Genomic DNA, 27,591 nt, shown 5'->3' on the forward strand with positions numbered 1-27,591 from the left:
GAGCACAGTCTTTCCAAACACTATATTGACTCTCAGTCAAGCACACGATAACATTCAAGGTCTTCTCTATTGCCTACCCATCCCTACTGAGCTCAGAAACTACCGAGATGACATTCACCCACTACAAGCCAGTTGATATTTTATTTATTTATTCATATTTGTTAAGCGCACAACAGCCCGTGGGCATCGTGGCGCTGGTTACAATGAGAGGCTTAGTTACAGTAGAAGCAGAAATAACATTTTACACGTGCTGAAGCATGCATAGAGTTAGGTGCAGTGGGAAAAGAGGGGGTAAGACGTTAAAGAGGGTAGATGCTATGAAAAAAGATATGTTTTACTCCAGCAATTTAAATGTAGTAGCAGTGCCCCACTTAAAATGCAAATACCAATGAAGATAAGCTTTCCCATTACTTTCAACCAAACTATGGAATTCAATACCCAGGCTCCTCTACACAAGTAACTCACATAGGAGGTCATTATGACCTTGGAGGTACCATGCTGCTATTTGCGGCATGGCTACCCCCATTCCGGGTAGCAGGTCTGGGTTGCCATCAGACAATGCTCAGGTCCTAACCATGCTAGACAGGTGCAGCTCAAGCATCTACCCCAGAAGGAGAGCCTCACTGAGGATGCATTGTGATGGCTAACCCACTTGGTGGCCTGCTAAAAACGCTTGTATTGTGGAACAGACTTTAAAGATCATCTATAACTGGCACTTTGCTAAAACAAAATCCACAACCAGAGCTCTGCTGTGAATGTTTCAGTAATCTGTTGTGGCATTGCTTTATTCACACAGGCTGTCGAACATGTGCAAAATGTTATTACAATGAAGGGCCACTGAGATCATCTTCTTGCCCAGAGGGTTCATTTTCTGCAACTGCAATTAGTGCAATGGATGTATGTCATTATAATCCCAACTGAAATGCAAGATAACCTTCTGGACCAACAGACCATCGCTTTCACAGACTGTCAATTGATGGAAGAGCATGTGACCATGAGGTGAAGGGCATCTTAAAAGCAACAGATTTGCATTGTCTTTACTTTTTGGAAGGCAGCCAATCTATTCAATCCTCCATCTACCAAAACAAAATCCAAATGCAAATGATGAGTATGTAGGCACTGTGCCTCCATCTTCTACCAGATTGTAACCACCCCTGCCACTTGTGCCCTGAAACCTGTGCATGGACACCATAGTTTGTTGCAGATCTGCCAACAGCCGCTTCCCTTTGTGTTACTGCAGGTCTCCTCTTCACTGCTAGAGGAAGGAAAGGCGACCAGTGTGCTGTGATAGCTTTTTAGTCAATACTCCTACTACTGGTCTACATGTTCATGAAGACTTATTTTTTTTTTTTTTACCGATGTGCCAATTTAGTTCCCGCCCCACAATAGGTTCAAATACATCATGCAATTCTGGTACCACTTACCAGGAGAAGAAATATTGGCCAGGAACTTCATAGCATTAATCAGCATTCCTACATGCTACTGGAATCCATGGTTTTCAACATGTAAGTAGGGCAATAGGTATCTTGGCAACACAATAGTCAGGTTTACATTGAGAAGACACCATATGTCAAGCAACTTGTAATATTTGTATCCTGACTTAAATTATTCCACAAGGCTGTACTGACACAATGCAAGATCACTGCTATGCTTTCCTTGGTGCGCCTCAAACAAAGACTAAACTGCAGTATTTTTGGCAAGAGCTGTGGGGACTCATGGTGGTATGCTGTTTGTTTGATGGCTGCAAGATATGGAACTGTATGTTAGCCCATGCTGGTCTTTAGCACATTCTTTTCCAGCAGATTATGCAAGTGTCTAGAGTTGTTTGCTGTTTATCATGTATGACGTGCTGACACATATTTGATTTTTCTTTGAGCTAGCAACTCACAGTCTGGGTTCAAAGAGACTCTAGACAGATGGGGTTCTGCTTTGATTACTACTGCAGTCTCTGTATTTGCTTTGTCACTCTCATCCTCGTCAGTGTTACTCTTTCCATCAGCAATGCTCATTCCTGCCTGCACTCTAATGGATCCTCATCTTTTGCCTGATCATCATCCATATCATCATCATTATTATTTTCTGACTTATTAAAGGATGTGGTGACTGAGCTAGGGATCAGTCATTTTCAAACTCCTCAAATAGTTTGCCTATACTTTGTGCCGTTCCTCCGTGGTCTTCACTAAATACGTGTTGCATCTGTCCTCAGTTTGCTCTTGAGGTAGTGGGCACACCTAAAAGAAAAAGCAGTATCCTATGTCAGTCAATGATGTTCACCATTGTGGTGCAATACCCATGCATTTACTTCAAGAAACAGACACTGACTGTTCTTCTCCCTCATCCCTCCATGAATCTCTGCTACTTTCTCCCACATAATTCACATGTGTGTCTCACACAATCTGCCCTCGTGAAATAATCTATCCACCTTCTGCTCCCACTCACACGTGTCTCACTCACTCGGATGGATATCCTCTGCCTAGATTCAACAGGTGCCTATTGTGTTGCTCGCCCACCTCAAATCACACAATATGTCACACAGAATAACAAACCAAGGATACTAATGATCTAAAGCTCTGAGTCTCCAGTAACTCGCTACCTACCCTAACTTTCTTCCTGATTAGCTACACTATCTCTGATTCAGTTTAAAAATCCGTCCCTGAATCTCCTAAGCCTGTCTTCAGCAGCACAGCCCTGCCCCTTGTCAAGCTGCCTAAGAATGAAAACATTTTTCAGCAGCCATGTATGCCCATCTTTAACACAGGAGGTTGAACTCTGGCGGACTTCTTAAAAGTTTGACTACAGTTTGATCTGGTCAAATCTCCAACCATTCTGGTGAATCCAGGTTCTATCAAAAGAGTTCATCAAACCCTAATGAAGATGCGTTTATTGAGGGGAATAATACTGCAGACAAACTGTAATCCTGTCACAATACGCCTATCATACAGATACTTGAATAGTGTTCAATATTTCGCAAGGTTGAGGAATTTAGTGTGTAGTGCTCATTTCATATTATTAAAAATACATGATTCACGATTCCTTAATAAATAATTTATTTCCGTTTTCCAAAGTCTGAAAACGAGTACCATTTGGAACGCTCTGCTCATGCTGTGTTTATGGCTATAATTCATATATTGCGTAGCATTTATGACTTCCAGATTGCACGCCTGCGAGCCTTTTTGGCTCAAAGATTCGAGAGTTGTCGCGAGTGCCGCATTTTGGCTTAATGCACAAAAATCCAGACTCGTTTAAAAGTGGAAAAGGTCGCTTTAATGTGACAGGCCAAAGCTTACAATCAAACGCTTAACTGGCTCCATGGCCTAACAAACTAAAGGAATATTTTAACCATCACTTAAATAAATTAAACATTTTCATTTTCCCCCAACAATTAAATAATTAAATAACCCAATTCCTCCCTAATGATCCCTTGGATCCTACCGTCTCCTTGCCCCTTTTCCAGGCGTCCCGCTTTCTCCCAGGGGCCATGCCCCTCCAGGCTCAATACCTGTTCCCCCGGGGTGACCTGCTTGTGCAAACAGCGCCACCCCATCCTTTCCCGTGTCATTCCCCCATTGTGCTTCCCTCCCCCCACATCAAAAGGGGCCATGCCCCCGGCGCCCGGACCCATTTCACACCCCTCAAACTCCCCTCTACACCAAACTCCCCCTTCCTATGACCTGCAGCCAGCCTGACCTGCCACATCAGCAACATATATTACACACACTTTCACAATGCCCTGACCTGTCACACAAAACCACCAACCCTACCTTCCTAACAGACCCCAAAACTCATGAACCCGCCATGTCATCTAAAGAACCCCCTGCATAATCCCATGAACAATGGCCCCCCCCATATTACCTAACCAGACACTACCCTAACGAAAATGAAAGGGGGTGGGAGGGCGGGACAATCATCAAGTCCTAACTGACGCCTGCCTCCCGAACCTTCCCTGAGCCCTTAAATACCCCCCCAGGAGGCGCTCTGCCCCACGGCCACTCGCTGGCCATGCGCATCGCCAAAAACTCCCCGGGGGGAAACGCTTCGCGTTCCCCCCGGGGCCCCCCTTTTGGCTTAATGCACAAAAATCCAGACTCGTTTAAAAGTGGAAAAGGTCGCTTTAATGTGACAGGCCAAAGCTTACAATCAAACGCTTAACTGGCTCCATGGCCTAACAAACTAAAGGAATATTTTAACCATCACTTAAATAAATTAAACATTTTCATTTTCCCCCAACAATTAAATAATTAAATAACCCAATTCCTCCCTAATGATCCCTTGGATCCTACCGTCTCCTTGCCCCTTTTCCAGGCGTCCCGCTTTCTCCCAGGGGCCATGCCCCTCCAGGCTCAATACCTGTTCCCCCGGGGTGACCTGCTTGTGCAAACAGCGCCACCCCATCCTTTCCCGTGTCATTCCCCCATTGTGCTTCCCTCCCCCCACATCAAAAGGGGCCATGCCCCCGGCACCAGAAAAACCCTCCCCCGAGGAGTTCTTTCTGCCCCAACCCCCCCCCCCACTTTTCTACCTCCAACTTTTACCCATTCTCCCAGCCAAGCACCAAATTCCGCCAGGTAGTGATTATTCCCATACACGGACAAGTGTACCCCAACCTCTCTAAAGATAAGGAGGCCCACAAATGTTATTTCTATATGGTCCATGACCTGCACTGCCACCGAGGCACAACATTGTACCCTTTCTCTGATTATCCCCTTCCTGGCCCTTCCCTTGCTCCCCCCTTTCCAATCCCCTCCACACTCATTGCGGCAACAACTTAGTCCATACCACCACTGCTTGAGGCCACATTTCCCGCACCCCCCCTAAGTCCCTCTTCATTTTCCTTAGCAGAGCCAACCCCAAATCTCTCACCAGGTCATTCTCCCCTGCATGCATAATCACCACCTCTGGAACCCCAAGCGTTCCCTCGTCCCTGCCAATATAGGAAGCAGCTGATCCCACCGCCGGCCCCCCAACCCGTGCCGACTCACCACCACTTCCTTGTAACTGCACCCCTGTTACCTTCCAAACCCCTTACTCCACTTCCTTCCCGGCCCACTTAACAATTGAATGGCCAACAAATCAAACTTGCGCCAACTCCCCTTCCTTTCGCGCAGCATCTGAAAAAGAAAATACAAAATCACTGACAAGTCAAAAATATTTCAACAACAGTTGGCCCACAAAGCCCTAACCACCTTTTCAACATCCCCATTATCAAACTCCCTGCCGTACCCCTTGTATTTCCCAGACCTTCAACGTCCCACTCTTTCCACCTTGTCTTCTGAAAAAACCCAGCTGGGTACCCACAGATGCTGCGCCCCTCCTAAAGTAATGAGTCCCAAAAACCCTCTTCCTTTTTCTCCCACCGCCACCAACTCCTTCCGCAATACCCCTAGCACCCGGAACCGGGCATAAGACCTTGCTCCCACGTGCACCCCCCCGTCCATGCAGGCCCTTTAGATTATTAATCCTCTCGCCATTGCGCCAGGGGCCAAACCTGCACCCCTGTCCATGCAGTCCCTTCCAAATAACTCTTTAAGCTCCTCGCATCCCTTACCACCTTTTTCCCGCCTGCACCAGGGGCCCTAATGCACCCCCGTCCATGCATGCCCCTTTTCTGCCTTACCCCTCTCCACCGCTGCACCAGGGGCCAAACCTGCGCCCCCGTCCATGCAGTTCCTTCCATAACACCATCTTCAAGCTACTTGCGTCCATTACCACCTGTTTCCCACCTGCACCAGGGGGCCTAGTGCACCCCCGTCCATGCAGGCCCCCTTTTTCTTTTACTCCTCTCCACCGCTGCACCAGGGGCCAAACCTGCGCCCCCGTCCATGCAGTTCCTTCCATAACACCATCTTCAAGCTACTTGCGTCCATTACCACCTGTTTCCCACCTGCACCAGGGGGCCTAGTGCACCCCCGTCCATGCAGGCCCCCTTTTTCTTTTACTCCTCTCCACCGCTGCACCAGGGGCCAAACCTGCGCCCCCGTCCATGCAGACCATTACACATAAATTCCTCTTCCGGCACCTCGCTTCTCTGTTCCACTTCTTTTATTTTTATTTATTTATTTATTTATTTATTTATTTATTTATTTATTTATTTATTTATTTTTTAATTTTATTAGCTGCACCAGGGGCCCTAGTGCACCCCCGTCCATGCAGACCCATCTCCTCACTTCCCCCTGCTGCACCAGAGGCGCTCCCGCACCTCCGTCCATGCAGCCTGAAGCCTACTCACCTTGTCGTGCGGCAAGCGTGAGGGCTTCACCACCGTCGTCCCTGCCCTCCCAACGACAGCTACCTCTCCCTTAACAATTTCCACCGACACCTCCCCCCCTGGGCCCTCCCCTACCTCCGCAACTTCCTCCTCACCTTTCTCCTGTCCCCTTTAATTTGCTCCCAACAAACCTTTCATCAAACCTTGTGCCCCCCACCTCCCTTACGATAAACTGAGCCCGACCTACCAGCACACACCCCAATTTACCTGGCATGCGGTCCTTCCCCCCCATTTCCTTGCCCCGCTCAATCACCCTGACCCACTGTCCCCTGCCTGAAAACAATCTGTAACCGGATGCCGACCCGCACACCTGCTGCACTCGTGTTTAAATTTGCACATCCACCTCGTGCAGCCTTCCTTATTGAACGCCCAACATGCTGTCGAAAGCTGTCCTCCGCCTCCTCCCCCCGCCCCCTCATGGGCGGGGCGACCAAGAAAGGGCCGGTAAGGCACAGGCAGCCCACTTGCTGTGTGCAATGTCGGGGCAGGCCTCGTTGGGGCCATCCATTGCAGCCAAAGATCCATATCTATCTCCCCCCAGACCGCCTGACTGTCCTCTGCCATTCTCGCTCTAAATTCCTCATCATACCTTACCCAGGCAAAGCCCCCAAAACTCGTGAAAGCCTTCCTTATTACATCCATATATTTCAACAGGGCCACGCAACGCTCCGGGAACTTTTCGCAATACACACTGGCATAAATGATAAACGCCGCCGTCCAATTCTCAATGGTCACCGGGACCCTCGGGCGTGAAGCCAGCTCTCTCTCTTCCTCCTTAGAGCCCTCTTTCGCTCTCACCTCCCTATGAAGCAATTTGAAGACATCCACAAATTCACCTCCCTGTATCTTCTCCCTGGTCGCTGCCATCAAATGTGCCCCCAATGGTTTTGTTATCCCCATGTATGGCAATTTCTTCTCCTTCCCCTTTACCTCCACCTCTTTATCTTTTCCCGCCTGCACCTCGAGCCCCAATGGCTCCACCACCTTGTCCGTCTGGACCTCCACTGAGCAAATGTTCTTTCCAACCCCTTCAGCTCCAAAAGCCTGCACCCCTACTTCCTTCATCACACCTTGTAGACCACCCCGGTCATCCCCCAACCCCCTATTTGTGACCCCTCTCTGCCATGCAGATGACCATTCCCTTTCCCGCTCACCTCTTTCCACGCCTGCCATCTGCGGCCTGGCATCCACACCGGTGCTCCTCATCTCCATTCTTAGAGGGCTCCTGCTGCGGGGACAAACAATCCCCGCAGCAGCACAATCACCCAGCCAATAATTTCCTTGACCCCTTTCACCCCGACCCCCTTGTACTTCCCTTTCCTTGTCCCCCCTTGAACTTCTTCTCTCCTCCGCCCTTTCCCTTTCCGCCCTGTAATCCTCAACTTCCCATTGCCCCCCGTATTCCTCCCAACCAACTTCATCACCCCTTAAATACCATTGAGGATGCGGGCTCCTGCCCGAGATTATTTGCTGATCTTCTTCCGAGCCCGGGGCGTCCGCCCCGCCACTCCTCTGACGTCTTCTCGGCGGGGCTGTGGGAACCTCTGCCTGGTCCTCTTCTCTTGGGCGAGGCGTTCCGACCTCCACCCTGACATTCTCGTTGCTAGAGGCTGTGCTGCGCCCTCTAGGCTCTCCTTGCGCTAACCGAGGAGGGGCTGTACCGAAACCCTCACCCTCCATCTGCACAGCGGGAGCTGCGCAGCGCCCTCCGCCCCCACTCCTCCTATCCGGGGGGGCCGTTCCGCGCCCCACCCTACCCTCCTCAATTGACGGGGACCTCTCCCTCCTTCTCCCACCTGCGCTCTTCTGCAGGTATTTACCCCCTCTTCCTCTCTGCCCTGCCACCCCCACCTGCGCCCCACCCCTGCCCCCCCTGGTGTTCCCTTGGTCCCTGCCCACTTCCCTAGCTCTATCATACCCTTCCTCCCTCCCTAGCTGCCCCCCTGATCTCCTTAATCCCCCGTCCGCCCTCCTGTCTATCTCCCTCCTCATCTTCCTGCCCCTAGCTTCCCAAATCTCCCCTCTCCCTGCCGTAGGGGTGCAAGCCACCACAGCCGCCAATGCACCGTCTGCCGCCGCTCTGCGCTGCGGCCGGCCCCCACCGCTCTCCTCCTCTCCCGTAACTTCCCCTACCGCCTCTTCCAATTGGGCATTAGTTGCCCTGCTAATGATTTCCAGGGCCTTCTTCAAGGCCCCGGCGTCCACCAGCCCCTTCTTGCTCGCCCCCCGGCCTGTCATAGTGCACACTAAACGCGTGTGCCCAAAAATATGCCCCTTTAACTAAAACTACTTACTCTACGCCCCCGAGCCGGGACCTACCCGAGGAAATCACCCTGGCCCTGCGAAAACCTAACGCTAAAACAACCAGCCCCCAAAACAACAAACACCACCCCAGTCAGTACCCGAAAATAACCTCATTAAATTTAAAATTAATGAGAGAAAAAATTAACCCAATTATCCTACCTAATTACCAATTATTACCAGGGTTGCCGCTATGCTGCTTTCCTTACACTAATTTGAAAATTTAAAAAAAAAATTTTTTTTTTTTTTTTTTTTTAACCAAACTTTCTTATAAAATCCCTCCCTCCCTACTCCTAGCAAAAAAACCCGGGAAAAGGGGGGGGAACAGAAACACACTATAAGAAAACAGCACTAATTAGTGCTTGCTCCCTGTTGCGAAGCGCTGCCCCCTGGCGGTGCCCAGACAGCACCGCACTTCACTAAGAGTGCAGGACACGGCCCCTTTAAGCCCGCTGCCCGGCCCACCAGACAGAGACAAACGCTCGCTCTCAGCGGGCACACCCACGTAAAGAGCCGTGGAGAAGCCACCGCCGCTCTGCTAATTACTTGGCCTGAAGCCAACTCGAAGCACGCTCGCGGCACGGATTGCCGCTCCCCCCAGGTCCCTGCTCACACCCCCCGCCCACGGGATAAACCCGGCTGAAAGCGCGGCGGCCCGAAGATAAGGTAAAATGTGAGGGGTGTCTTATCTACGGCACCCCTCCTATGTAATCCGAAAGTAACCGACACTTTTCTTTTTTTTTTTTTTTGTTTTTTTAAACTTAAACTCCCTCCTTCCAGATACTCCCCTCCTCACCTGCTCTAAGTACTCCACCCAGGCCCCAGGCGCTACAGGGAAGGCTCGGGAGCAGGCGACAGGACAATCATCAAGTCCTAACTGACGCCTGCCTCCCGAACCTTCCCTGAGCCCTTAAATACCCCCCCAGGAGGCGCTCTGCCCCACGGCCACTCGCTGGCCATGCGCATCGCCAAAAACTCCCCGGGGGGAAACGCTTCGCGTTCCCCCCGGGGCCCCCCTTCTGGTTAATTTTAGAAAGAGTTTAGTCTTGTCACCCCATCATTAATTGATCTTACTTCTCAGCCCAGAGGTTGTGGTCTATGATTAAAACAATATATTTGGACGTTCACATGGCCCCCATTGGGATACTTCTGCTTACCACCGAGTGTCTGAAATCAATTTGAGAATGATAAATACTGCTCTGGGGCCGTGCACTCATTCCCCTTTTTAAAACTTTGATTATAATAGTGTTTCAATGAAAGTGGACTTATGCAAGTCACAGCAACTCGCTCTTTGCATAGCTTAACCCAGGCTAAACCCAAGAGCACGGCTCCTTGTTCCATACATGCCCAGCTTTAAAACGTCATGACCGCTATGGCACAAGGGGCATAGGCACACTACAAGGGGCATCTTGCCACCTAAAATGCTTTCCAAAGGCACGTTTTCAAATGCTTTCTTATTAACCATTAAAACAAGGTTTCTATCAGGGTTGCAATCTTGTATAGGGCAGAGCTTGTTGATCGACTTTTCGTTAAAATCCTGTAATTTTTTAGAATGGCAATTGAATATTCTCCATGGGAAATCACGCTGCAGAAAATTCCACACCATTTTTAATAGTCACACTTTTGTATCACACATGACTCACTCTCATAACAGCCCTTCTTAAACAACAGGTAATTGACCACAATACAAGGTTGGCGGTGTGGGAAAAAAGTGAAAGTAATTCTGTTACTAATACTTTTCCGCACTGCCAAATTATACTGTATTCATGATTTACCATTGGCAGAACTACTGTGCAGTAAATCTACACATTTCTGGAGGAAAAGTGGCAGGTTCAGCTGCAGCTTGGTGCTGGAGGTAAATCCTCCACTTTACCTCCACAAATCAGTGGATTTACTGAGCCGTAATTTTGCAGGCAATAAATACATCCACAAATCCCCATGGACTTGATAAATGGGGAATTAACATCACTTGTAATACCATGACAATTCCACAGGACCAGACGGCTGCAATGGTAATTGAGTTTGGTGGTAGTTCGACCGAGTTGTTACCACCCGAATACCTTTTCATCTAACTTTCAGTTGTATGCGGATGACACGCAGCTCTACTTCAGGCTACCCTCGGCCTCCTCCTCCTAACTCATCCCTGACTGTCTTTCTGCTATTTGGGCATAGTGCGCCTCTAATGGTCTCTGCCTTAAGGCCAGTAAGACAGAGATCATTCTCATTGAGCCCACTGCTCCCGTCTTTCTCCTTTCTCTCTGGCCGGCCTCCCTTGGCCCTGTACTCTCACCCTCTTGTGAGGCAAAAAACGTCTGGGTCAAGTTCAACTCCACTCTTTCTTCTCTCCACACATCACAGATATCTCTAAAAAGTCCCATTTGCTACTGCACCTCCTCAGAGGCAATCTACATGTTCTCACTTTTCCCTAGAAGATCACTGTCTCAAGAGCCTTGGTTCTGTCAAGGCTTGATTATTGCAACAGCCTCTTTCTCAATCTACCTAACTCTAACCTCCGCCATCTGCAACTCATCCAAAACAGGAACGTAAGACATATCCTTGGCCTCAAGCCAAGGGACCGCATCTCTCCGGCTTTGATATCCCTACACTGGCACCCGGTGGCTGCAAGGATCAAGTTCAAAACCCTCTGCATTATCCACAAGGCCTTCATAAGTACATTCCTTCCAGAGCTCTCTTCTCGTCTACCTCCAATTCTCTACGGGTGAGTCACTGCTCCAAACAGAGCCTGGGTGGAAGATCTCTTTCCTCTGCAGGGGCCTCCCTTCTGGAAGGGCTGCCCTGCAACTCTCTGCCTTGAGCGGGACCTCCTCAAGTTCACGGAAGCCCCTCAAGAACTTCCTTTTCTCCTCTTCCTTCCCTCTGCTGCTCCCCTGCTAACCTTTCCCCACCTTTCTTTTTTCTCTGCTTTCACTCTGCCCTATCCCTCCGTTCCTCTTGGTGTTACATTGACTGGCTGCATGGTGTTTCGCTTAGTCATATACGATGCCTACCCCACCCCCCCCACCCAGTCCCTAGCACTTGCCTCTGGGCCCTCATGCACTGCCACCTGGCTTTCCTGCACTTCCTGGGTGCATGTTCCCAATAGAGGCCCTGCCTTCCTACACTTAACCCAGGACGGTGTTCCACTGGGTGCACGTCTCCCCCTGCACCTCCCCTGCACTTCTTGTCTGTGCACTTGTACGATGTAAATGATATTAGGCCCAGTAAAATACTTTGTCTTGTTCTCCCCGGTTTACCCCACTCCTTGCATGGTTGCGCCTTGAAATACTTGTGTTTAGGCACATTATAAATAACCTGTCAATCAATGAATCAACATTGTAATGATGCTTGTTCCCTAATATATTAGTATAGTAGCGGAATCAGTACTTTTAAAAATATTAGCCCTAAATTCTTTATTGACAGGCATGTTATAACAGAATGTTTGAAGCAGTGGTAATGCAAATACAGCTAGGGTAACGTGTTCCCAGTGCTAAACATTATTTCATTGCATTTTTGCACCAGGGCAATGTTTGTTCCTGCCCTAGCACTAGCGTGAAGTGCAAAAATGCATGGACATATGCTTTCTCTTAGACAATTGTTGCCCTAGTTGTAAGAGCACTTGCACTGAAACGTTTCTGCAATATAAGCCAGGATGGGAATTAAAGGAAAGATGACATTAATCCTATGACAGGTATACATTGGAATATTACTGATTATGTGATAGTTACACTGTAATGATAATGGATAATACACTTGTATGCCATACCATGAATATGAAAGACCCTCATTCTGTGCATCAAGCACACCTCATCACAGGACTACGAAAATTCGAGCACATCCGCCTCATCTTCAGAGGGCTGTGCAGGCTACCTAATCACACTCCCATAACGTTCAAGACAGCCTGCATCCCGTACAAAGCAGTCAGAACCAGAACACCATACTGCCTGTCGTAGACACTCACCATCTGCAAAGACAGTCATTGGCATGCTCTGCACCCTTTCTCTGGAACAAGTTACCAATGCCAATCAGATTGTCCCCCTGCACCCTAGACTTCAGATAGAACCTGAAGACACTACTCTTCAAACATAATCTCACACATTGCTGATCACTCCTCTAAACATTAATTCTCACCTTTCAGAGTTCCAGCTTTCAGGCTACCCTAACCCATCTCCACTTCCTCTGCTTTGCCAGAGCCTACTAGGAACCTTTGAGAGCATTCTATGTGTACAATGATCTATTGATGCTCAGCTGCTGTGAGCTTAAAAATAGATACTTAGATAAATCCATAGATACATTTTTCACCTGTCCCTCATTTTTAAACACTCCATGGAAAGCATGTATTTCTAATCATGATAAATCAGAAAAAAATATATGGTACTTTACACAATATCATCAAGATTTGATCTAGCTGATAATACCAGATGCCTTACCCTTGTAAGCACTGTAATACTCAATGTAATTATCCAATTTGATAGTACCGAATTAATTGACCTAACAGACAGAGTTGGCACCAGCTAGATATGAAGTTCTGCATGGTTAAATTGAACACCTAACTAGTAAAATGTGCTGATATGCTCAATTATAAAGATGTGTAATTGTTCATTACAATTATATAATATTGTTTCCCACTAAGTACCAATGAAAATATGTGGAATTAAACAATGAGTTCCAACAGCTGTATTTATGGTGAACCAATCCTTGTCTCCCACTACTGCCTGATGCATAGCTTTCACTGTTGACATGTTCATGGTCTCTGGGCCTTTCACAAGGATATAAAGTGAAAAAGGAGAGAGGGGCTGGGGGAGTACAGGGGAGTACATGTAAAATTACCTCGATATTCTCAAATGTTGGTGCATGTAGAACTGGCAACTGTTTGGGTGTGATTGGTAAGTGGGTAGTGATGTGTTAACTGGAGGCATGGAGACCTTAATTAGTTGGGGAGAAATGGGGTGTTTAGGCCAGCGGATGGGATGATTTGAGAGATCTAGACCTGTGACTGTTTTGCTGTGGATTGAGGAATGCTTTTGCCATTGTGTTGGTGAGCATTTGGTGAGTGACGGTGGATTAATCATGGGCATGTTAGTGGGTTACATTCTTTTCACTTGTTTTGCAAGTGACGTTAGTTTTATTTTATTTTTTTTTATTTTTTTGCTTGGCTCTTTCTCTTTGGTCTTGGTGATGGAGAACCTTTGAAAGAGGATTCAGATCTGGACCTTTGTTTGGGTTGTTGGTCATGTTTCAAAGAAAAATGTTGATTAGTCTAGTTTTAAAGGGGTGGGCTTGAGTAGTGTGATGCTACAAAGATGATTTGGTTAAGTTCCATGTGAGTAGTATTGTAGGTTTGTTCATAGTTCCTTATATTCTACCTTGTTGGGTGAGTGTCAGGTTTTCCATTGGCAGTGATCCTAGATGGAGTGGATCCTTATGGCATGTTGTCCCAAGTTGATTATAGTTAATGGAGTTTGTGTTTTTTTGCAGGTGTGCTCCTTGTTGAGTGTGTGTGTAAGCTGTAACTTTTTGTTTCTCGCTTGGTTGTGACTTGTTCTTCAGCCTAGTGTCTGTGGGGTGTACTAGTTCAAAGCTCTTGAATGGCTGTCATTTGTGCTTTCCTGCACATGTGCTTCCTGTAAATCATTAGTTCCATGTGTAATTCATGGGTCATCTCATGCTGGTGGTGAAAGAAAGCAGCACCTGTATTGCATGCTAGCCTTACACAAGTGGGTTGCTGCTGTATGCTTTTTTGGGTCGTTCATTATTGAGTATGTGGTTGTTATGTTCATCCTAGTATGACATTTGTCATATGTGTACCATTTGATCTCCATCTGCCAACGTTGAAGCGAAGATGAACAGGGTAAATAAGAGAATCACAAAGATCCAGTCATCGGTGTTTACGATGAGCTTGACAGTGCCATTCATTATATTGTTGGGTTAATTCTTTTGCATCTGTTTTTTTTATTCTTTGCTCTTTTTAATGCAGGACCATGTCCTAACCCCCATGCCTTGCTACAGCCCCCACAACAACCCTCCACCACTGCTTCCCATGTCTAGTTATTTATTTGCACATTTTCTCATGGTATATTTCTCCGCTCCCCTTCAGTTGATCAGCTTTCATACATGGTTACGAACGTGAGTTGGAGCAATGGAGAAATATAAAGACCCTAATGGCTATGGTAACCCCACAATAAGTCCCTTTATAAGAGCAAATAAGAGGAGGAATAATGTAAAACCCAAGCAGGGCTCTGACTGGACTCATTCAATCCAAGAAGAAAAAGCACAGCAAAACAACCTTATACAATTGTGAAAATAATAGGGGCAGTATTTAGGAGATTGGTAAGATCACAGGTGCTACTGACTCACAGGCATTCCCCCCTACAGCTGAGCAGGAGCCAGCCTGCATATATCAAAACGGGACTTGAGGGCTGCATTGATCCTCAAGCATGGCTGCTAGGCGAGGCAGCTACAACAGCTGATCTTTGCCACCTGTGCCGCCTGATCAGCTGCCCAACTCTTTTTACTACTCAGGAGCCCCCGGAGCCAGCAGGCGATCACCGGTGCCCTACAGGGCCGTAGAATAAGAGATGGTGCAGAATCACCTTGAGTGTTTCTTCCAACTCACAGGCAATCCACCCTACATCTGAGCAGGTGCCAGCCTGCAAATATCAAAACGGGTTGTGAGGGCCACGTGGATCCTCCAGCATGGCCCCTAGGTGAGGCGGCTACAATAACTGATCTTCACTGCCTCCACCACCTGATTGGCAGCCCATCTCAATTTACTACTAAGGATCCCCCAGAGACAGCAGGCGATCACCGGACACTGCCAAGATCCTCCCCTAAGGGCCCAGTCCCTCCCTGTCTTGCCCAGTCTGGGCCTGGGTGGGCATGAATCACACTAATAGCTTCTGAACACACGATGATGCAACCACTGTGATGTGACCATGGGTACTTGGCTCTGGGCAAGCAGCCACTTCCAACTTCCTAATGCCTGATCCCCACGATAGCGTTCCTTTGACGACCCCCTCACCACAACATGTGTTACGTGCACCATGCCTTTAGCTCTCACTCTCAACCTTTTGTTGTGCTGCTGGCCGTCGGCTAGTTTTGAACTACTCTACCCTTTCCACTGTAATTCTCCATTACCTGTAGTGCTCTCCTTGCTTTGCCTCCACCCACACAAAAATGGTCTTTCTATTGCATTTTAGTGGCTGCCTGGAAATCGATTTGAGCTGCTTTCCATCAGCACATTCTCCATTTTTTGCTGCATTTTTTGTGCTTTTCGGTAAATTCAAATTTAGGTGTGCTTCCATCTGTTCATCCACTTGTCTCCCTCGGCTGCTACCGGCAGGTGACTCTGCTTGTGCATTGAGCTGCCTCTCCATCTGTCCCCCTTCTCCACCTCAATGGCACTTTCCATCTCCCCCATTTTCTTGAACTGTTACTCAATCACCTATCCCCCCTCTCTCATGAAGTCAGAAAAATAAGTTAAAAAAATATCTCTTGGCCTCTAATCCTGGCCTACCTATTGCTGACATTGCTGCTCCCAGACAGACTATCACTGTTATCCTCTTCTCTGTCCCCTCTCCAGACTTTTGCACATCACATCTGATCTCTACCCTCTCCCCTTTTTCCTCTTCACTCATTAATGGTGACACTAGGTGGGAAGTGCTCTTGGCACACTTCTCATCCTCTAGGTGCATCATTAATGTCCATCATGCCCAGGGTCCTCAAGCCAATTATTTTCTCTTTGATCAGTGCTTGCCTGCCCTCATAATTTCCTACATTCTTCTGCTACTCCTCCCGCCTCACTCTGTAGACCTCCTTCCCACCTCTGATGGATGTACCACCTCCCATATGCCTCCTTGGAAAAGCATCAAAGGTGGCAACCAGCTACACTTAGCCACTCTGAATGCTCAATCTGCTGTCAAACATTCATCTGACATCTGCCTCTTTCTTGAAGACTTTGATCTCAACATCCTTGCTCTCACTGAGATGTGGTTCAATGCCAGCTCAGTCACTGCTTTTGACTCCCTTCTCCCTGATGGCTACACAACCCTCTCCAAGCCTCGGCCCAACTGACCTGGTGGTGGAGTATCCCTGATCTTCACTGAGTGAGACCCTTCCTCTCTCATACCCACCCAGCCCTATCCCTCCTCTCAATGTCATGTCTGCAAGCTTGGTGCCCCTCCAACATTCCCGCTCATTCTTGCTACTATATTCAGACCCCCTGGCCGTGTGTCTATCTTCCTTTCCGGATGGACTGATTGAACCTCCTCTCTTCTGACTTCTGCTTCTAAATTCCTACTTCTTGGAGACTTCAACATCCACCTTGACTCCACTGTTCCTGCCTCCTCACTCTTCCGTGATTTCTGTACCTCTCGCTCCCTCACTATTCTCCTCACTATTCTCACCTCTGGCCCGACCTATTCTGCCAGAACACCCATGGCACCCATTGGGATATATATTTTATGATGATAGAACTCTCCACCAAGATGGCGTTCTCATTAAAGTCGACCCTCTTTGAGTCATCCACAAGGGGCTGCACCTGAACACCCACTATAGGTGAGTTCTCCACAATTTTTAATCCATGGCCAGCTTAGGCTAGGCAAGTGAGCCATTAGAGTATTTGTGGTCAGTCCACTTCACAATTGGCAATTAGGGAACTGGTTCCCAGTTGAAACATATGTCCTTGTGTTGTGTCTTCACAGACCTACTAATTTGGGGTCTGCATGACTGCTGGATGACACGTTATTGGAAGCAATCATATGACGCTTGTTTCATCCGCTTTCGGTTGAGAATATGGTAATTACTATTCTCCCTTTACACATCTATGCCCCTCTACACTACTGTGATTGGAGTTAGCTTGACAGTGTAGTCTCTCTCCCTAGACCCAGTTTTAAAGTAGTTATTTGTTTTTCGTCTTTTTTACAGGGTTAACAAATATTGATGCCAATTTTTGTCTGTACTACATTGATCTTAATGTTCTGGTGTATTTTGAATCCACTTTTATTATGTGGTGCTCTACACACAAGGGATAGCACCGTCCTGACGAAGACGGGTATCAACTGGAGTCCAGTTAAAAGAACCTTCCCGTCGAAGCTACCAATGCTATGTAATAAATATTGCTAGGTTGACCTTTTACACTATAATAAACATTTTGGACCCTAGGCTAGCGTAGATGACATACAGCACTCCCATTCCATTGAACTGTGTACTTCTGTCCAATTTTTACCAATGGAATATCTGACTGAATGGTTTATATGCATAGTTTGAAATAACTTTCCACTAACACACTTGTGAACACCGGCCTACCCAACTCGCATGATCCCCTTCACTCAAGTTGGGTGACCTGTTTTCCCAACTGTTTGTGTGGAATGCAGACCCCCTTGTCAGGTCTACTTTAAGGCTTCAGTAGCATCTTGAGCGTGCATTATGGACTATCACAAATGTAGCACTTCGATTTGTATGTATTGTATTTATATTGAGTAAGACCCACTATGCATTATGGGACACAACAGATTTAATATGTCTTTTATCTATTTACTTATGAAATAAAAATGTATAATATTTCAAATGCTTCTTAAGATTTGGGCCTGATTGAGCTTTTTCTCCATACTTGCCATGGAGGACTGTCGAGCAGAAATGTGCTGATTTAAGGTTAGCCCGCCTGACAGGATCACTGTTTTTTAAATGTTATCAATTTCTTACCCCCTGTCGGCATTGTAGGGGATACCCATCGTTTACATTGGGAAACACTCTTGATGCCTTTATCCCTGCTGATCTTCCTTTCTCTAACCCTCTCACGACCCCACTCTCCTGGTCTGACCACTCTCTCCTCACCTCTCATCTAAGACCTCTTTACCCCCTGACCAAGCCACTACCATCAAAGCCAGCCTCCTTCACGGTCATTCGACCAATAAAATGAGTGTCAGCTGCTGCGTTTTCCTCCACCTTCATCCTTCCTCCTTACCCTCTTCTTGACTCTCCCACTGACTCTGTCCTTGCCAATCTTCATGTTGCTATCACTAACACTCTTGACATTCTTGTCCCTGTCATGAGGATCCACCTGAAACATGCCTCCAAGCGTAACAGCTGGTATGACTCCTATCTAGCCACCCTGAAGTGCAAGTGCAGAGTGGCTGAACGAAAGTGGCAGGCTCATCCTCTGACAAACTGGCATGTCGCCTACTGAAAGGCAATACCAACTCTCTATCCATTCTAAGAAGAGGGCCCACATTCAGGCCTGTATCTCTGGAGCCTCTAACAACACGGCTGAATTCTTCCACACCTGCAAGGAACTAGTCAATCCATCTGCAGTCTGTACCTCGCTTCTTCCTTCTCAGGCCCTCTGTACTGCAATGGACACCCATTTCACCTCTAAAACTCAGGACATTCTGACCTCTCTACTTGTCATGCTCACCTGGTCTCCACGGGGGCGTATCACGTAGCCGTACGACTGATGTCTGCACTGGTGTAGCTCTGGTGGTATGATGATGTCCTCTCCCCTGTTATCACCCCAGGAGGCATTTGTTTTCAATGTTGAAACAAGATATTAGCTATTGAGTGGGGCTAGGGTTGGTCCCACCTCCTTCAACCTCCTGATGCCCAACTCCTCTTCTGGCTCACCTTTGAATTTGTGAGGTTGGCTCTCAGTCCTGCGTGACTTTCAGCAGGGGCGCAGTAAGCTCAGTCTTTCCCCGGACACAGTTACTTCACTGGTCCAGAGTGGCTGTTGCTGTGTATGAAATATCTGGATTAAGCAGGTAAGTCTCTATGCCAATGAATGCTTGGTATAGTTGCTCAATGTCTTTATTTCCCAAGGTTTAAACGTGTTTTGTCTTTCTTGCAGGCACGGTTTCGTACAGAGGTTTGGATGAACAATTGACTCTCCTAGGATGCTGAGCAGGTTACCTCCAGGTGAGTATTAGCGCGGGTGAGTGGCGCTGGATGGGTGAATAATTGTTCGTTTGTTTTTCATGTGCGACTAACCTGCTGTTTCTGTTCCTTCTTTGCAGGTGCAGCGCGGCCCCAGGATGAAGAATAGAAGAACCGCTCCGACGTATTCTGGAGGAATGCAGATCCCCGGGTGAGTATTGGATGCTTGCGCAGATGCCCTCTTCCCAACAAGGACGGCGATCGAAAGATCAACTGAAGGCGAGACCGATGGATGAGAATTGCAGGTAAGGCCTTTGTTGCTGTAATAACACCTGTTCATCTCTCTTTCTTCTTTCAGGCACCGATGGATTTAAATCTCAGAACGGGTGTGACTGTAGAAGCTCGAGGACAGAGCAGACACAGTGAGTGTTACACTGCAGGACTGAAGAATAACGTGAAGCGTGTTCTGCCTGCAGGGTGTGGCTTAAATATCCTTGCAAGTAGTTCCAGGCAAGTAGTCCCTTTACCACACCCTGCCTTTCAGGTAAAGTAGTCCCTAGGTAACACACTGGATATGCAGAAAGGCTCAGCCTCACTAGGCTGAGTCCATCTTATGAGCCTGGCGCCAACGGTGCCAGGACTGAGTCCAGGAGGTTCTGGGACACTCCTTTGGGGCTTTATAAGCCCTATTTGGTGTCAATGAATGGGGTGGGCCCATCAGTCCCAGGGGTTTTGGAGCACGCACCATGACACTACTCTTCCCTTTCCACCCCCATGCTCCCCTGCCTTCCAAGGCCTCTCTTGCATCCCCACCCACTCTCCCAGCCTTCTCACCTATCACAACGGACGAGATCTCTAGAGTAGTCTGCTCCATGAAGTTCTCCTCCAAATAGGTGTCTCCCTGTTCTTCAAGAACCATTACGGACAAAATCTCCTACCTCACTCTGGCTGTTGCTGAATTCTGTAACCACTCCTTAGCATCTGCCTCTTTCCTTTCTTCTCTCAAGCACTCTCTCGTGCACCCCCTCCTAAAAAAGCTTTCAACCAACCGCTTGTTTCTGGAAAGCGACTGCCCTATCTCTACTATTCCCTTCCTTAGGAAACTCCTGGCGAAGTTGATCTCCCCCAACTAACCTGACACACTGAGCTTGTTGGTTGTTTTCAAAACCATCAGTCTGGATTCCGAGCATCTAGAGGCACAGAAACTGCTCTCCTGAACACCCTTGAAGAACTGCTTGCAAATCTTGATTCTAACTCTTCTGATGCTCTCATTCCCCTTGACCTCTCATGGTCAACCACTCTATCCTCATAAAGCGGCTCCATGATACTTTTGGCAACTCATACTGGGCACTGGATTGGTTGACCTCCTTCCTCACTGACCACCCTTCCCAGGTGCTCCTGGTCTCCTTCTCCTCCACAACTACTCTCTCCACATGTGGTGTTAGCCAGGGCTCTATCCTCTCGTCCTGGCTTTTAAACATCTACCTTGCACCTTGTTTTCACCTGATCTCTGCATTCTCTCCTCATGTCTAGTCCTATGCAAATGACAGACAACTTTTCTTCAAGCTCCCCTCTTCATCCTCTATAATTCCTGACTGCCTGTCTGCTATTCATTCATGATGCACCACCAAAGATCTGTGTCTTAATGCCAGTAAAACCAAGATCCTTCATTTTGGGACACCTGACCCCTTTTCCTCCTGCACTCTGGCTACCCTCTATGGGATAACTTCCCTCTCCTTCCACTAAGATCAGAAACCTGGAGTCATCATTGACTCCTCTCTCACCTTTACTCCTCACATCTTGGACCTTGCCAAGAAGGCCCACCTTCAACTTCACCTCCTTAGAGGCATTGTCCCTTTCCTCACCTTCCCCCAGAAGCTCAATGGGCCTCATTCCGAGTATGGCGGTAAGGGATAGCGGCCACCGGTAACGAGACCGGTGGCGGTATTCCCTTAACGCCATACTCCGAGTTCCCTCTGCGCCCTCGCCTTTAACGCCTGCTTTGAGCAGGTGTTAAAGTCGAGGGCGCAAAGGGGCCCCCAAGCCAATAACGGTGACCGTAATGAACGGTCACCGTTATTTGCATCTTCCCCATTCCCATTGAGCCCTATGAGGGCTCATTTGGGAATGGGGAAGAGCCTTGGTGAATGGGGAATCACCGCCCCGCCAACCTTGGAATGGGGCGGTGATTCCGCCATCCACCAAGGCGCTGCCGTTCCGGGTACGGCGTCAACCAAGGCGTTAATAGCGCCATTGGTTAGCGCCGTACTCGGAATGAGGCCCAATGTCTCTAGAGCTCCAGTCCTCTGCAGGCTAGATAGCTGTAACAGCCTCTTCCTCAACCTGCCTCTCTCTTCACTTTGTCCTCTCCAACTAATCCAAAATAGGGCTGCAAGACTTATCCTTGCCCTCAAGCACAGGGACCGTACCTCACCAGCTCTTCAATCTCTTCACTGGTGTCCAGTTGTTGCAAGGATCAAATTCAAGACCCTTAGCATCATTCACAAGGCTGTCTGGGGCCTGGGACCATGTTACCTGCAGCTCTCTCTCACTAAATACTCTCCTTCCCAATCCATTCAGTTTTCTAGCTCCAACTCTCTGCTGATCAAAGGATTCTTGAAGCAGAGAGCTGGTGGAAGATCTCTCTCCTCAGCTGGCTCCCTCCTATGGATCAGTCTCCTTCTCACTCTCTTCATCTTGAACCGGACCCTCTCAAGTTAAACAAACAACTCAAGACCTTTCTCTTCTCCTCCTTCTTCCCTCTCCACCTCCAGTGCGAACCATCCCTTTCGTCGCTGAGATTGGCGGCCTGGTCCCTCATGAGTCCAATAGGGTACTGGTCTTTTGCCCAATCTCTCCAACACACCCTCCCTGCACTGCCCTCTGGGCCCACACCGCCTGTCGGTTGATCTGCCTCTGCCCTGAACTTACCTGTTGGGGGGTAGACCTGCTCACACACTTACCTGTTGCCTCCCCAACGGGCACCTCTGGCACTTTGTCCACCAAGGGAACCTAATAACACTTATCCCCACGCCCCTGCCCCTTTCTCTTCACTGCACTTGCAAGCTCTGAATGTCAGAAGGCTTAGTAGTACCCCATTTCCTCTCTATTTTTTCTTTGTCCTTTTCCATTGTTTATTGTACTCCTTTCCTCCCTTCTCTGCGCCTTGTGGCGCTCTGAAACACTGTCTTATTGTATAAGCACCTTATAAATATCCAATAAATACATACATCACTGGGAGGTGATCTGATGATATCAACCAACAATAAAATGAAGTACATGCATGAAGATTTGTTTCAGGGGCTCGGTAATTATATGTAGAACACTGCCACCGCTAACATTTGTCATTCACTTTCTCAGTGTAATTTTGATGGGTTTCCTTGTAGGGGTGTCAAAAAGCACTGTAGTCCAGGTAGATCCAGGCCTGTGTGCTTTCTTTTTTCACCCCTGCGGGGTGCTTCATTCCTTCGACTTACAGGGTGGCCTAAGCTTTAATAATTCCCTATGCTACTGGTGGATTCACTGTGGTCAAAACCATTAAGTATGCATTGGGATGCAGCCCCTCTGCCCACATACAAATGATGTGCCGAAAATCTGAGCATAATGGGCTGGGCTCATTTATAGGTTATTGTGCACGTGTGAAACCATTTTGCGGACCACTTAACACTGGCATGAACATGAACCCCTATTGTTATAATGATTCCTCCAGCAATGGATTTACTTTGTATGTGGCACACTACTGCAGACATAAAGTAACGTATACAAGTTTTCTATGTTGCTTCTTCAAAAAGAAATTGCATTCGACATGAATTTGCTTACTTGTATTGAACCCCTCAATTATTTTGACAATTGGAATTGTTTGTAAGCGGTTGTCTCTGCCAACATGCATTCTTGTCCTTTCTAAACAAATCAGAAACGATGTGCAATTTTGTGCTTTCTTCGGCTACGGCTGCGCCCCAGTTATTGTCACACACAAAGCGCTTTCCCTTGAACACAAACCAGAGCGAAATAAAGCCCTTTCATTGATGATATAAACTGTTCTTTTGCAGCCGTCTATGAGCAATCCTGTGAGGCCTACAAGCACAGAGGGGCTTCTTCAGGCCTATACTATATCGATTCTGATGGCAGCGGCCCGTTGGGAGCCTTCCCTGTGTACTGCAATATGACAGGTAAGCTGAGGAACTCGCTTCATGTGCATGCTGTGCTTGCAGCCATTGGATATCATGCCCCATTAGTGAGTCATATATATAAGGCCTATGTCTATAATCTTCTGTTTCTGACTACTGGTCATAGCAACAAAATCATATGTGTGTTTGCATTGCATATGTATGGCTTAAACTTTATCTCTTCAATGTGCTTTATGTAAGGCTTTAAAGATATGTTTATTTTATGTATTGAGCATTTGTAAGACGCTTGCTTATATATCAAAAACATTGTGTTTCAAAGGGCCTATATGGACAGGCGGTGGTCTAGTTTGTGGAGAGATAGGAGAATGGTGTAAACACATGGAATGGGGACAGAGGTCACGGCCATACGTCATGCGCATTATTTACTGGTAGTCGTATTTAAAATGCAAATGCTCTATACGCTATATACAGCATGGGAGAGGGGCAGATGCATGGACTTGGGATGTGTCCTAGCTAAGATTCGAGTCCTCTTCAAAGGATAGGAGATGCAGTTTCAGGGCAGATTATGACGCAGGGAGATTGAGTGGGGAGAACATTCTGGGGGGAAGGGCGAAGTACAATCGAAACTTGATGTGGCAGGCTGCATGGTGGGAAGGGGAACGCAATAGAGTGGGCACCACAGTGAAGGGTAAACGCAGGGTACAAAGGTGACACTTGTTTGCCAGGCAAGATGGGGCAAGCCCATGGCCAGCAGGATACATACAAGGCATTTGAGGAATGATCAGTGTTACAAAGAGAGACGGTCATCATGGAATCAGTGGGCAGGTGTGGGAGAGGAACACGGGAGGTTGTATAGAGTGTATGGAGCAAAGTGAAATATGTGTTGTTTGAAGCAAAGGAGCAGAATGAGAGACCCAAAATTAAGCGATTGCAATGCCCAAGGTAAATGAGTACTAGGGTGGAGAGTAGAATTGTTTTTAGCGGAATGTTAGAAAGTGGTAGAATGTCCTGATGTCAAGAAGGTTGAGTGTTGATGTGGTATCTTTAGTTGATAAATCGATATTTTAGATCAATGTATAAGAGGAGACCATGGTTGCAGGCTTTTGGGGCAGGTGCGAGGAGGTATGACATTTATTTATATGACAAGTAACGCTGGAATCCTGTTGTTTCACAAAGTGTCCAGGTTTATCAGCATTAGCGTATGAGTAACTCTGTCAGGATTCAGAACTTTGTCTGCAGGCTGTACACAGATCTCATTTTTCACAGCTTTTTTTTGTCTTGTATTGTGCCTTGGATAATGAAACAAAATTGACGTATACAGTTTCCCTCGAGAAGTCATTCGGGGTCATTTTAAATGAAAAGGTAATTGCATGCATGGGGCAAGCTGCATTTACACGTATGTGTTGCTGGTCCGTTGTATGCAGTTTTAAACACTCCCAAAGAGGGGTATAATCGTGAAGAGTACATGAAGGTGAACTCACCATTACTATTCAGTTTTACTCTCCACTTTGGGAGAAATATAACACCACCTGCAAATGTGCTCTGCAGACGGGTCTTATATTGGATTCCAATGGAACACCCTACATATTGCATTAGATTCTGTGATTTCACACCTGCATGAAAATCTCATGCAGGCAGGGACGTCATTTCACCAAAATGCCAGGGGTAGCGGAAGTGACATCACCCGACCCTTGACCCCCTGATGACATCACAGGACGTGATGTCATTAGACCCCGCCCCAAAGTGATATAGCGGGTAGCGATGGAACACGACATTTCACCCGTTGACAAAACAGGAAGTGGCATCACATAGCATTGTACACTATGAAAAATATAGTTATGATATCACTATATGATGTACATTCATACAAGAATGGATCGCCATATGTATCATTAAGTTCAGTGTTTATTGGCCCGTATTACCAAATGACTGTGTATACAAGCAGACGTCCATGACCAAATGATAAGCGTAAGTGCTATATAATAACACATCATTAAGCGCTTTATATAGAAAAAATATACACCCAATATCACCCAACCTGTGTTGGTACTCATTTATCGACCTCAGAAGGATCAACGGCTTAGGCTTAGTGAGGCGTTTAAGAACAGACTAAATCAGTGACTCACCCCTGAAGTGTGCCTGAAATAAACATTTAATGAGGCCAGCAATTACTGTATAGAATTCCAGAAAGACACATTATTTGGTATTCCTATTCTTTCTTATTTAGGGTCAGTGCTGAAAGTGTTAGAAGAAAAATAAGAACAGGAGTGCCTCAAGTCTTTTTTTTTAAGGGGCCTGAACAAGAAAGCCAGCCACCCCAGAAGTAAAGAGCCACAGCCCAGGAGCTTGCATAACTTAAAAAAAAAAAAAAATGTATTTTTTTTTTTAGTAGAGGTCGCAAGGGACACCACAGAGGTCGCAAGGGACACCACAGAGGTCGCAGTTGCGACCCCTGGCGACCCCAAATGACGTCCCTGCATGCAGGCATAAAACCAAAGCTCTCCCGAGATGAGTAAGAAAGCAAAGAGGAGTTGCTACCTCTGCTTTGCTGCCCTCCCGCACCTCAGAAGAGCTGTAAAATGAAGTGGAGCGTAAAAAGAAGGTGGGAACTGCTTTTACGCTTTTCATTTCTGCTGCACCTTAGTAGAAAATGACCCCTATTATGTTTAGTTTATGGGTATTTATAATGCGCCTATACAGCAAAAGGTGTTTCAAGGCGCAGGGTGTTCTTGTTTCACATCATAACATAAACATATTAAAAAACAACATGAACGGTTCTGAATTAAAGTAGATCCAGACCACTGCTACACAGAGACTCAATCAATGCTTTAAATGGGCCAGTACTACCTGGATCCTCAGTACCGGCACTTCTTATTTTTGAACATTTGAGTACCTGCACTTCTCAACACCTGAAAGAGAGTACTGGTACTCAACTATGTTGCAAGGTGAAAAGGAAAGCTTGTCCTTTCACTTTATCACAACTTAAAGGACAAAGCTTATGAAGCCTTCTCTGGGGAAGGCAGCGCCCTCTCCCTCCTCCTCTCTCCACCACCCGCAGTGCCCTTAATGTCTTCTTTAGGCCCCGCCCTGCAGAACAAAAGGAGAGACAAGCATACGCACCAGCTGCAGAACACTGCTTCTCTAAGCGGGCTTCACCTGGTACCATCTTTGTCCTATGATGGAGCAGCGATTGATTTGGAAGGCCTGGGAATTCACTTTTTTAAGATGTTTCTTTGTTATTAGCAGTGCCTATTCTAATATGTACATGTTTACGTAATTGGAGTTCTGATGGAACGTTTTCCACTGAACACTCGCACACAGCTCCACTTCCCTCCAGGATGTCTTATTAGGTAATGAAAATTAGCAATAATAAAATGCCCCTTCTGAAGATTAGTTTACAGCTATGATATCTGCTAGTTTGAAATGGAAAAAGGAAAGTCTAATTTAATATAGATATTCAAACTTTCTTAACACAATGCATAACAACAAACTGGAAGTTTGTGTGAAATAAAATGCTTTACCAAAGTGTGTGCTCCTTGGCACATAATTTAATCTCAGTGGGCATTGCATGCGAACAACAGGGTATGCCTAAAAGGGCGCTCTACCCAAGCAGCTGCACCAAAACAGGCAGCACCGAAAGTGCAGCGCTGGAATGTAGCTTGGTGAGTTCTTTCACTTCTTATTTTTCCATTTGTTGCACTGGACTCAAGTAGTCTGTAACCTACACTAGACTCCTCTCAGGATGAAACTGTGTAATATTCTCCAAGATGATATTTGCTGGACTTGAAGAAAGGATGTAGGCAACAGCATGCATACATGTTGGCCTTTGAGAAACTTGCAGTGTGCTGGGATGTGGAAATGCAGATGATAGACTTTCACCTCACTTCTACATTTTGGGTTTGCGCCTCCACAATTGGTTCTTCCAACCTTGACTTTCAGGTGACTCCAGAGTGCTAGGTGTATCTAAAACTGAACATGTTGACCAACTGGAAAGTGAGCACAAGACCAATTCTTTATAATTGGACTTCAGAT

General features: G+C 47.0%; 1 protein-coding gene across 1 annotated transcript in view; it reads left to right on the forward strand.

The window, feature by feature from the left end:
• Positions 1 to 27,591, forward strand: part of LOC138510185 (contactin-associated protein-like 4) — a 2,554,874-nt gene that overhangs the window by 1,863,268 nt on the left and 664,015 nt on the right. Inside the window, exon 12 of the mRNA XM_069625670.1 lies at positions 23,482 to 23,601. Coding sequence (XP_069481771.1) covers positions 23,482 to 23,601 — 120 coding nt within the window. The remainder of the gene's footprint in view (positions 1 to 23,481; positions 23,602 to 27,591) is intronic.

The sequence above is a fragment of the Ambystoma mexicanum genome, chromosome 6p (assembly GCF_040938575.1).
Source record: "Ambystoma mexicanum isolate Mex_15411 chromosome 6p, UKY_AmexF1_1, whole genome shotgun sequence".
NCBI classification, from domain to species: domain Eukaryota; kingdom Metazoa; phylum Chordata; class Amphibia; order Caudata; family Ambystomatidae; genus Ambystoma; species Ambystoma mexicanum.